Raw genomic sequence first — 9,882 nt, 5'->3', positions numbered from 1 at the left:
CTTCGGACCCAACCGGAGTCCTTAATCATGAGCAGACGCGGCGAGCGAGTCCAACTCGGAACTCGTCTGGCTACCCCGATAAATACGCGTGAGTAAACCGTTACATAATTTAATAATATTTCATTACTGCTCTGCTCCTATTCACTTTAGCGTGAATATGATCCCAAACGTACATAAAATCGAGGTAAAAAGTATCCTATGTGTTAATCCTGGTTAATAATGTTTCGTTGAAACCAGTTCAGTGGATTTGCTTGAAAGACGAACAAACATCCATACAAAAAACTTTCGCGATAATGTTTACTTATTTATTTATTTAATTATCACACTAATCTACCATTACAGGTTACTTAACCTAATGCGGTAGCTAGGACTAAACAAAGGTCTAAGTATTTATGTGAACTAGGGTTTCAAAGATTGAATTATTATGCACATAGTTGCATTTCTAGATTCCAGCAACTGTTTTAATATGTAATTTTCTGATTATACTAGGATTTATTTTTATAAAAGTAAATTATGTTTCATGCCGGTTCTTCTCCAATGACTGTAACACTTTAAAAGTAACTAGAAATTAGGGATTACTTCACCGATAGCCGAGTGTTTGAGGTCATCACGCCAAACAGACTGTGCGCGGTTTCGATCCTCACGTAGGACAAGCATTTGTTGATCGCCGAATGCTTGTCCTGAGACTGGGTGTCATTGTTCATGTGAATCGTATGTTTGTGAAACCCAAGATACAAGGATTAAATTCTTTAGAGCGGGAGTCGTTTAAAAAAATGGTAAAATACAATGTAATTTTGATTTTAAATATATATTTTTTTGTTTCAGTATGCATACTACACGTATCACTATCACAATCAAAAACCACGCCTATTTCGAAACCTATACTTGCACCAAGAGAGCTGTCTAAAACTGTTCAGCTTATAAACTTCGTCAACAGCGTTCAAGTCAAAGATAATGAAGTTTCAGCAAACGGAAACTCAAAAGGTCCTTTTAAACGTAAGTAGCTCAGCAACTGGTAAGTAGTTAACATGTATAAGAATAAGGTATTTGACTAATCTCTCTCTTTTTACACGCTTTTCATTAGCTTCACCTGTATGTTTGTTTGTAACCGACTTCTTTGGGCGCGATTTAGACCCACTATAAACGGTCAAATTTCGTTCAAACTTTGTAGATTTATTGAGGACCGATGACAATACACTAATTTGATAAAATTATTCCTTTTTTTAATTTGCAAAATATGATTTATATAAAATTTTTGTTAATTTATATAAAAAAAAATCGATCGAAAGCACTCTCTGATGCTTCGCATCATGAGTCGTGCAATAGTTTAAAATAAAATAAAAAAACAAGCTGTTATAAATAATCCGAACTAAAAAGTAGAAAATAAATTATTTTTTTATAATTATAAAATCGAATTGCTGTTCGTTAGTCTCTATAATATATATCTGTATATTCTGTTAGATGAAATTCCAAAAAAAAAATGAATACGTATTTTTAATTTTATCACGTCACGTCAATAAAAAGTCAGGAAAATAAAAGCACTTATGTTTTGATAGTGGCGCCTAAAAACATCAGTTGCTAGTAAAAAGCGCACTGGTAAGTGACGTCACACGAGATTATAAATCACTGTACCGCTTTAATTTTTTGTTTACGAGATATAATAGAAAAATCGTATCTTATATTTTTTAGAAACACCACCTCAATAGGATATCCATTGAGGTCGCCACGCGGCCACGCCAAAAACACTATTATCTACGTGTCACTAGTTAAATCTCTGCGTAGAATAAGAGTTTTGATCGACGAAAGCTAGTCCTAAGTCAGGGTCTCTTGTGCATGTGACTCGTATGATAATGAAACCCCCATAACACAGGTATCAAATTCCTAAAACGGGAGACATTTTTCCAAAATCTAAGGATCCAACTATCCTATTTGTTACAGGTAGCTACGATGACATGATAGTTACAACGGAAGGTGACAAACCCTGGTTCCTGTCAATGTGGGATGTCCTGAAACCGACCTATGAACCCGTAGAGGCTTACAAGAAGAAACTGGAGAGTGTCGTGAGGTACCATGTCATCGATAACCCTGAGCTTCTAGAAGAATACCAGAAGGCTCTGACCCAGAAGTAAGTTTTAAAGAACTGGTACAACTGGTTAGGAAGTGAGAGTCGGATTTGCAAAAGGGAGGATCCCGTTATGTACGGGGTAAAGAAAGTGCAATTTTGGAGGTCTGTGTCTGGCAGTGGACGAATATGGGCTATTGATGTTGATAATGATGTGACTAAATAATAAAAAAAAACAAAACAATGGGTAGGCTAATGACTAGTCGTAGTCTAGGACCTTAGCAACAGTTGCGGCTATGAAGATCACGACAGCTCTACCAATATTGTCTCAAACACTCTCACACAACTTCTTCTTTGTCACTTTAGTTATTTCTGCAACAAGGAAAAAAATTTTTTTTTTTGCCAAATAACGCTATCTGTCCGTTTGTCACTATAACAAAATTTATGACTAGATATGGAATTTCACAGATGATGTATTTCTGATGCAATAAATACTAAAAAAAAGTTTAAAAAATTGAATGTGTTGTCATTTTTTTTCCAAATTTTGTATCATCGTCTTATTTGTCCGGAACCTTTAATGTCGCAAGATTGACTGGTAAAAAAACTTTCCAAAACTAGCTCAATCCTTTCGTTTTAGGTTCGAGCCCCGATACTCAAGTTCTTCATCAGAAGACACTAGTTCCTCCAGCGAATTCTACGGCAGAAGAGGGAAAAGAAAGCTTTCGACAGTCAGAAGAAATATTGTAGACTTCAAAATGAGTGGCCGTGAGTGTACATCAAGTGATTTTAGATTTCAGTAATAGGATTTTTGACTAAATCTCATCATATGAATCTACTAGCTGTTGCCCGCGACTTCGTCCGCGTGGTTAGAAGATATAAGTTAGGAATTTTTGAACGGAAGCCCTCGAAATTGAATAATTTCCCCTGTTTTTTCTTCATTTCATATTGCATTTTGCTCCTATTAGTCGCAGCGTGATAGTAAACCTTCCCCGATGAATGGTCTATTCAACACAAAAATTGTAGGATTCAGTCAGCGTTTGCAATGTAAGCGCAAAAAATGTGTTTTTTTACGAATTCACATTAGAAACCTCAAAAATTGTAGCCTATGAGTTATTCTGATGTATAAGCTATATTGTGGTAAAGTTTCATTCAAATCCATTCAGTAGTTTTTACGTGAAAGAGTAACAAACATCCATACATCCATACTTACAAACTTTCGCCTTTATAATAGTAGTAGGATTAAAAAAGTATTGAATACGTATTTTTCATTTTATCACATCTTCCTTCCTAGTGCCATCATTTTAAAATAGTAGATTCTGACGTTTAATTAGTCAAACAGTTTTTAAAACAACATTTTATATTTGCAGTTGAATCAATGGAAACTACTCCCGACCCTGACGAATTATCAGCCAAGGACGCAATGGCTAAGTCTTTCACAAACGAAGTCTCTTTCCAACCAAGTTTCCCCGACGACGATGAACCGAATTTCCAAGAAGAGAACAACGAAGAGAAAGAGACAAAAAACGAGGAACTCTTAACAGCTATCAAAAGTCAAGAATTCGTTAAAGAAACCGAACCAGATTGGACTTCCTCTCAAACTCCACCTTGGGTCAAAGATGAAACTGTAGCGAAAGAATCTCGCGAAACCACAAAACATTCAGACACAAACACACATAAAAAAGAATCAGCTTGGCAAATGAGAGAGAAAACCGAAGACAATTGGAATAAAGAGGAATATGAAGCGCACAAGAAGAAAGAATTCGAAGATGATATAAAAGAAGAAATGAAGATCAATGAAAAGGATTGGGTGAAAGAAGATACTAAAGATGCACCAGAAGAAAAAGCACCAAAGCAGAATTGGGAGAAGAAGATTGCTAGGAACGATGATGACGAATATAACAATAAAGAAGTCGGTAAAAAGAACAGCCACAAAGACTGGAAAGATGAAGGCTATGGATGGAAGAAACAAAACGATTGGGACAAAGGAAAAGATAAAGCCAAATCAAAGGAAAACGCTTGGGATTCTAGAGAAAAAAGGAAAAACAAAAAACAAGACTGGAACGAAAACAACAGCTACGAGAAAGAAGATCACAAATCAAAGAAAAGCATTGAATATGACAGTACTAGACCTGATTGGGATAAAAAGATAGATGATGATTATAATAAAAAGAAAGAGAAAAACTACGATCGCAATAAGGATGACGACTGGGATACAAAAGGTAAAGGCAAGAAAAAGAATGACTGGGACAAAAAAGATGACTGGAATAAAAAAGACGATGACTGGGACCAAAAAGATAACGACAGAAAAAAGAAAAACAATGATTGGGATAAGAAAGATGATGACTGGGATAAAAAAGACGATTGGAATAAAAAGAACGATGACTGGGACCAAAAAGAAAACAGTAAAAAGAAAAAACATAACGACTGGGATAAAAAAGACGACGATTGGAATAGGAATAAAAAGAATAATGACTGGGATAAAAAAGATAATGATTGGGATAAGAAAAATGATGAAAGGAATCATAAAAGCAACGAATGGGGCAAGAAAGATAACGATAGAGGCCGTAAAAGTAATGAATGGGATAAAAGAGATAGCGATAGGGGACGCAAGAGTAATGAATGGGACAAGAGAGATAATAGGAATCACAAAAGTAACGAATGGGACAAAAAAGATGATTGGAATAAAAAAGATAGCGAGAGAAGTCACAAAAGCAATGATTGGGATAAAAAAAATGACTGGGATAAAAAAGATAATGATTGGGATAAAAAGAATGACGATTGGGACAGGAAAGATAACAAACAAGATAGCTGGAATAAAAAAAAGAAAGACGATGACTGGGATAAAAAGGTAGACGATTGGGATAAAAAAGATAAGTACGGAAATAAAAAAGATAATGAATGGGATAAAAAGGATGATGATAAAAACCGCAAAAATGACTGGGATAACTGGAGCAATAAAGACAACGACCGAAAGAAAAAAGATAACGACTGGGACAATAAAGATAAAGATTCCAATAAAAAATCTAATAAATGGGACGACAACGACAAAGAAGACAATTGGAATAAAAAGAATAACGATTGGAATAGAAAAGAAAACAACGAAGACGGCGTCGACGATTGGAATAAAAAGAAAAAAGACAAAATCAAAGACAACGATTGGAATAAAAAAGATGATTTAAGACAGAACGGTAAATCAAACGATTGGGATAAAGTTGGACTCGATGATATAGATAAAGGCAAAGATAAAGATAAAGCGAAATCTTTCGAAAGCGGAAACAGAAGTAGTGAAGGGAATAAAAAGAAGCAAGGCGTCGATTGGTCTAATTATGTGCCTAAGATAGAACAACCATATTACAAACCGAAGAAACCGAAACGGCATGAGAGCTATGAGAGACCGCATAATAACCAACATGCCGTGCCCCCTTTCAGCGGGTTTGGTAGGACACCAATACCTTTTGCTGGCAAGAAAAGAATATACGCCGATAAATAAAGGGTTTTTTCATTTGTTCACCTTAATTAAGTTCACAATTTTTTCTTGAAGGATTCAAAATCAAAATCAAAAAGTTTTTATTACAAATAGGCCGTATCTCAGGCACTTTTAAAACGTTATATTACTGACTCTAGTTGCACGGTTCCAAAGTGTCATTCTCATGGAGAAGAACCGGCAAGACACTCCATAAGTTACTCTTTTCAAAATAAAATATTACAGTAACATTTTACATTAAAATGAATGTCTGCAAAAACAGCGTAAATTAGCAAAACAAGTATCTAATAGCAAAATGTTAATGATTTTCTATAAAAACTGACCTCCAGGGAAGAAAAAAATAAAATAACGTTACAATGAAGTAAGTTTTGCTGAGGTTTACACTGTTGATACATACACAAAGCATATTTCACAAAAAAAAAGGCATACAATAATAATTTAATAATAATTTTACATAATCTAAATACATATGTAGTCCTAATCAAATCCTTAACAGGAATGTCAAGGCATATCATAGCTTCTATGAATAGAGATTTTAAAATCAATTGTATGTTTGTGTGTCGTTCCGGTTGGATTTTTGTAACTCAATTTTGAGGCACTTCCCGATCAGCTAGACGGCTGAAAGTTTCAAGTTAGCTTTAAATCCTATTTGGGTTAATGCTGAGAGCGAGATTGTCCGAAAGGGCTACCACGGTTCTGGTACACGGATTTTAGTTAGCGAGGGTATATATTTGATGAAAAAATAAAGTGATTCAGAGGTAACCAGAAGTAGGCATCAAAAAAAGTTAAGTAAACATTTTTGCTGTATCAAGCTGGTTCGTTAGTGGTCCAACAAGTAAATATATTTTTAGTTTGCATCAAATATAATTAGAGAATGTTAGACAGGTATTTTCGCCTTTATTGGGACAATAAACAGTGACCAAGATACACTGTTTAATAGTCTAAGAGCTAGTGACGCAACTATTTTGTAAAATTTATACACATAAGTGACATCACGATAACGCTCCATTCACTGTAATATAATAAATTTATTTTAGCGGGACAATATAAAAAAATATGAATTCATTATCTATACTAATATATAAAGCTGAAGAGTTTGTTTGTTTGAACGCGGTTATCTCAAGAACTTCTGATTCAAATTGAAAAAATATTTTTGTGTTGAATAGACAATTCATCAAGGAAGGTTATAGGGTATATTATATAACATCACGCTGCGACTAATAGGAGCGAAGATACAATGGAAAATGTAGCAAAAACGGGGAAAAATATTCATCATCGACTGTTTCCGTTCAAAAATCCTAACTTATATCTTCTACCACGCGGACGAAGTCGCGGGAAACAGCTAGTTATTCATAAAACTACAAGACGGACGTTGAATGAAAATGTCATCATCAAAATTATCTAATTTCAAAAACGTATGCCGATTGCGTAAACCATTAAAATATGTTTTATTCTAGTACTCGTAATAAAAATAATATAAAATCAATTTTATAACTGCACCAATTTCATGTAACGGTGAATTGGTTTCTTTCAAATATGCTGAATAGAATGAGAAAATGGTGCTTGGTTTTAAAAATATGTGTATTTTTTACTTTTGGTAAGTACATACATATATTTTTAAGTACCTTATTTTAACACAGGTAGATCTACTTAAATATAAATTCATTATAATATTGTTGTAACATCTTGACCTCCATGGTCGAGTGGCGTACGCACCGGTTTCAAGGTGTCGCTAGCTCTGAGGTCCCGATCCCCGGTCGGGTCAATGTAAAAATTCACATTTCTACATTGTCTCGGGTCTGGGTGTTTGTGGTACCATCGTTGTGCATTCCATAACACAAGTGCTTTAGCAACTTACTTTGGGGTCAGAACAATGTATGTGATGTTGTCCGCAATTACTTACTTATTTTTATCTGAAATAAAAAACTCTGGACAAATTCTGAAAAAAGAATTAACAAAATCGGTTTATCCAGTCCGAAGCTATGAGGTTACAAATAAAAAAACTCTAAATACAGACAAATAGAGAGCGGTGAATTTCAACAGGTCCAATAAAATCTTCATTTCCGTGGATTTTTTTATTCTTCAACTTGAGAACAAGATAAAATAGTGTTTACTCAAGTTTAAGATCAGATATGCAGTTTTGCTTAATATCTAGCAGAATAACTTCTTTTTTGGAAAACCAAAAAAAAGATTTTTATTTCATCTACCTAAAAAAAAATGATAGAACATTATAACAATGCTTTTTAGTACCAATTTCATCGATGCCACGCAATTTTTGGGTCCGGTAAATTCACCCAGAGAACCTTTTTAAAGTCGGTTGATAACAGTCGCTCTACATATCAAATAATAAAGTTAATTTCTAGTCACCGAAATTGCTGGAAACAGTCGGAAATATGACGTCGAAAATGAAGCAATGAAATTGTATAGCGAAGATTTTAAATCCGTTTTGAGGCGATTCAGGAGAACTCCAGACTATCTGAAAATATTGTCTGATAAGGTATGTCTATGTTTGAGCTCGTGGCTAAGCTATGACCACATAAGTGAACAGATCACAGGTTGACGCGGTTGGTGAAGGGTGACCTTCTTTGTCATAACGAGTTCCTCCGTGTTTCGGAAGGCACATTAAATTGTGTACACTGTGACACGGGGATTTGAAGAAGTTATACACCGTGATTGTCGTCTTACAAAAGCAGCCCAGTTCATGTATCCAATGACTAGAATACGTTAATGATAAAAAAATAGGTATTTATGAGATTTGAATAAATTTAAAATGCAATTTTTATTCAATATTATGATGCAATTCGTAGTTTTAGAAACACAGCTCTATTGCGAGCGCGGTCCGAGCCTTGTAACAATGGTGAGGGGCGCGGGCGGCGGCGTTTTTATCATTTGTAACAGGATGTTTCAGATTTATCATGTTTCATTTTTATTCGTACCTATTATCTTAGTTGATGATAAAAAAATAATAATCGCGCCTAGGGGTATTTTATGTCGGATACATGAACTGGGCTACTTTTGTAAGACGTCTAAAAAATCACCGTGTATATTTAGCCTTTTGCTATATTTTGCCTTTGTTTTTGCTGTTTTTTTCTAGATGGATGACATGATGATATATTACGAGGAAATGAGCCTTCAGGTCTTGCACTACTATCACACGAAAATGGTCCAAAGAATTGCAGACTTGGTTGGGGTTGCCCGGACTAATGCCGAGGAACCCACCGGGCCAACCACCGTCCGTGTGTAAGTTTGACCAAAATTAAAATTCTTTTTTAATGCTCGTTCAACATTCTTAAATCGCTACTGTCTTAATATATAACAGAAAACTGGTTTTATCCAAAATTTCATAATTTTTTCATTAAATTTAATTTAATGTTACCCATTTTGTCACTTTTATTGTTTTAAACTACCCTACTGGCTAATGATATTACTTATTAAGTACCTCTAATGATGTTACGATTGTACGGTTTTTTCTATCGATGGCGGTCAATTAGACAGGGGGTCGAAAATGGTCTGAATTGCTTCGAGAAAAGGATGGTACGGCCATGACGCTTTTTTGCTCGACTTGGTGGGGGCACAGCCGTGCCCCCAGATAATTAAACTAAATTTTATTTTGTATTCTCATGCAAGTGGCTTTATTTTCTTTTTGGGAATAAATGATTTATCAATTCATCAATTAAGCTACTAAGTAGCACGTTTTGAAGGTCAGATTAGATTGGACAGCACCCAGTTTCGCCCACCCTTCACCGCTTCCTAAGTGCTTTTGCTGTGAGAGAAGAAACTGAGCACGAAACTCCACAACAGCCAATCTTCTGTGCTATCTAAAGGTAGCTGGCCCGTGGTGTATGCGGAAAGGGGGGGGGGGAGACTTGGTGTGGTGCAACCATAGGCAGAGGTGTTGGGATGATCGATTCTTTTGTTAAGGCCTTTATGCGCTGCATCGAAAGCCGTCTCGTTGAGGTCACTCCAAACCCATTGATCGCAACGTGTCGCTTGTTCTATACTCGCTTGCAGCATTTCTGTGATTCACGAATGCTTGTCCTGAGTTTGGGAGTCCTTTGCATGTGACTTGAATGTTTGTGAAATTCTCCGCGATCTCCGATCAAATTAAATAAAGTGGGATAAAAGAGTACTTCAGACGAAGTGTTTTCCTCAGAACAAGCATTTTTGGATCACACAAATGCTTGTCCTGCGCAAGAATTGAATCAACGACCATGTTACATAGGGTCTACCTAATTTAAGATCTAAGAGACGAGAAAGAATAAAAAACTTTTTGTTTTCCCCACGTGTTCATACTCTCACTTTCTTGAATGTTTGTTTGTCGTTCCGGTTGGATTTT

The 9,882-nt window shown here is 35.4% G+C and overlaps 2 protein-coding genes across 2 annotated transcripts; both read left to right on the top strand.

The window, feature by feature from the left end:
• The first annotated feature begins 797 nt into the window (after positions 1 to 797).
• On the top strand, positions 798 to 5,612 carry LOC113508888 (protein starmaker-like). The gene is made up of 4 exons (XM_026892051.1): positions 798 to 996; positions 1,939 to 2,125; positions 2,700 to 2,827; positions 3,430 to 5,612. Exons 2-4 carry the CDS (start codon positions 1,953 to 1,955, stop codon positions 5,550 to 5,552), a joined length of 2,424 nt encoding a protein of 807 aa, XP_026747852.1. The 5' UTR covers positions 798 to 996; positions 1,939 to 1,952; the 3' UTR covers positions 5,553 to 5,612.
• A 1,261-nt stretch (positions 5,613 to 6,873) lies between these two features.
• LOC113508653 lies at positions 6,874 to 8,839 on the top strand. The gene is made up of 3 exons (XM_026891733.1): positions 6,874 to 7,143; positions 7,910 to 8,043; positions 8,641 to 8,839. The coding sequence occupies exons 1-3, from the start codon at positions 7,083 to 7,085 to the stop codon at positions 8,788 to 8,790; spliced, it is 345 nt and encodes a 114-aa protein (XP_026747534.1). The 5' UTR covers positions 6,874 to 7,082; the 3' UTR covers positions 8,791 to 8,839.
• The last annotated feature ends 1,043 nt before the right edge of the window (positions 8,840 to 9,882 follow it).

This window comes from Trichoplusia ni, chromosome 3 (genome assembly GCF_003590095.1).
Source record: "Trichoplusia ni isolate ovarian cell line Hi5 chromosome 3, tn1, whole genome shotgun sequence".
NCBI lineage: Eukaryota > Metazoa > Arthropoda > Insecta > Lepidoptera > Noctuidae > Trichoplusia > Trichoplusia ni.
The sequence above is the reverse complement of the archived record's forward strand: the minus strand, read 5'-3'. Positions and strand labels throughout refer to the sequence as shown.

Coding starts and splice junctions, on each gene's coding strand:
- LOC113508653 (XM_026891733.1), top strand. CDS start 7,083: ATGCTGAATAGAATGAGAAAATGGTGCTTGGTTTTAAAAATATGTGTA. Junction 7,144..7,909: donor ATGTGTATTTTTTACTTTTG/GTAAGTACATAC, acceptor GTTAATTTCTAG/TCACCGAAATTGCTGGAAAC. Junction 8,044..8,640: donor TGAAAATATTGTCTGATAAG/GTATGTCTATGT, acceptor GTTTTTTTCTAG/ATGGATGACATGATGATATA.
- LOC113508888 (XM_026892051.1), top strand. CDS start 1,953: ATGATAGTTACAACGGAAGGTGACAAACCCTGGTTCCTGTCAATGTGG. Junction 2,126..2,699: donor CAGAAGGCTCTGACCCAGAA/GTAAGTTTTAAA, acceptor CTTTCGTTTTAG/GTTCGAGCCCCGATACTCAA. Junction 2,828..3,429: donor AGACTTCAAAATGAGTGGCC/GTGAGTGTACAT, acceptor TTATATTTGCAG/TTGAATCAATGGAAACTACT.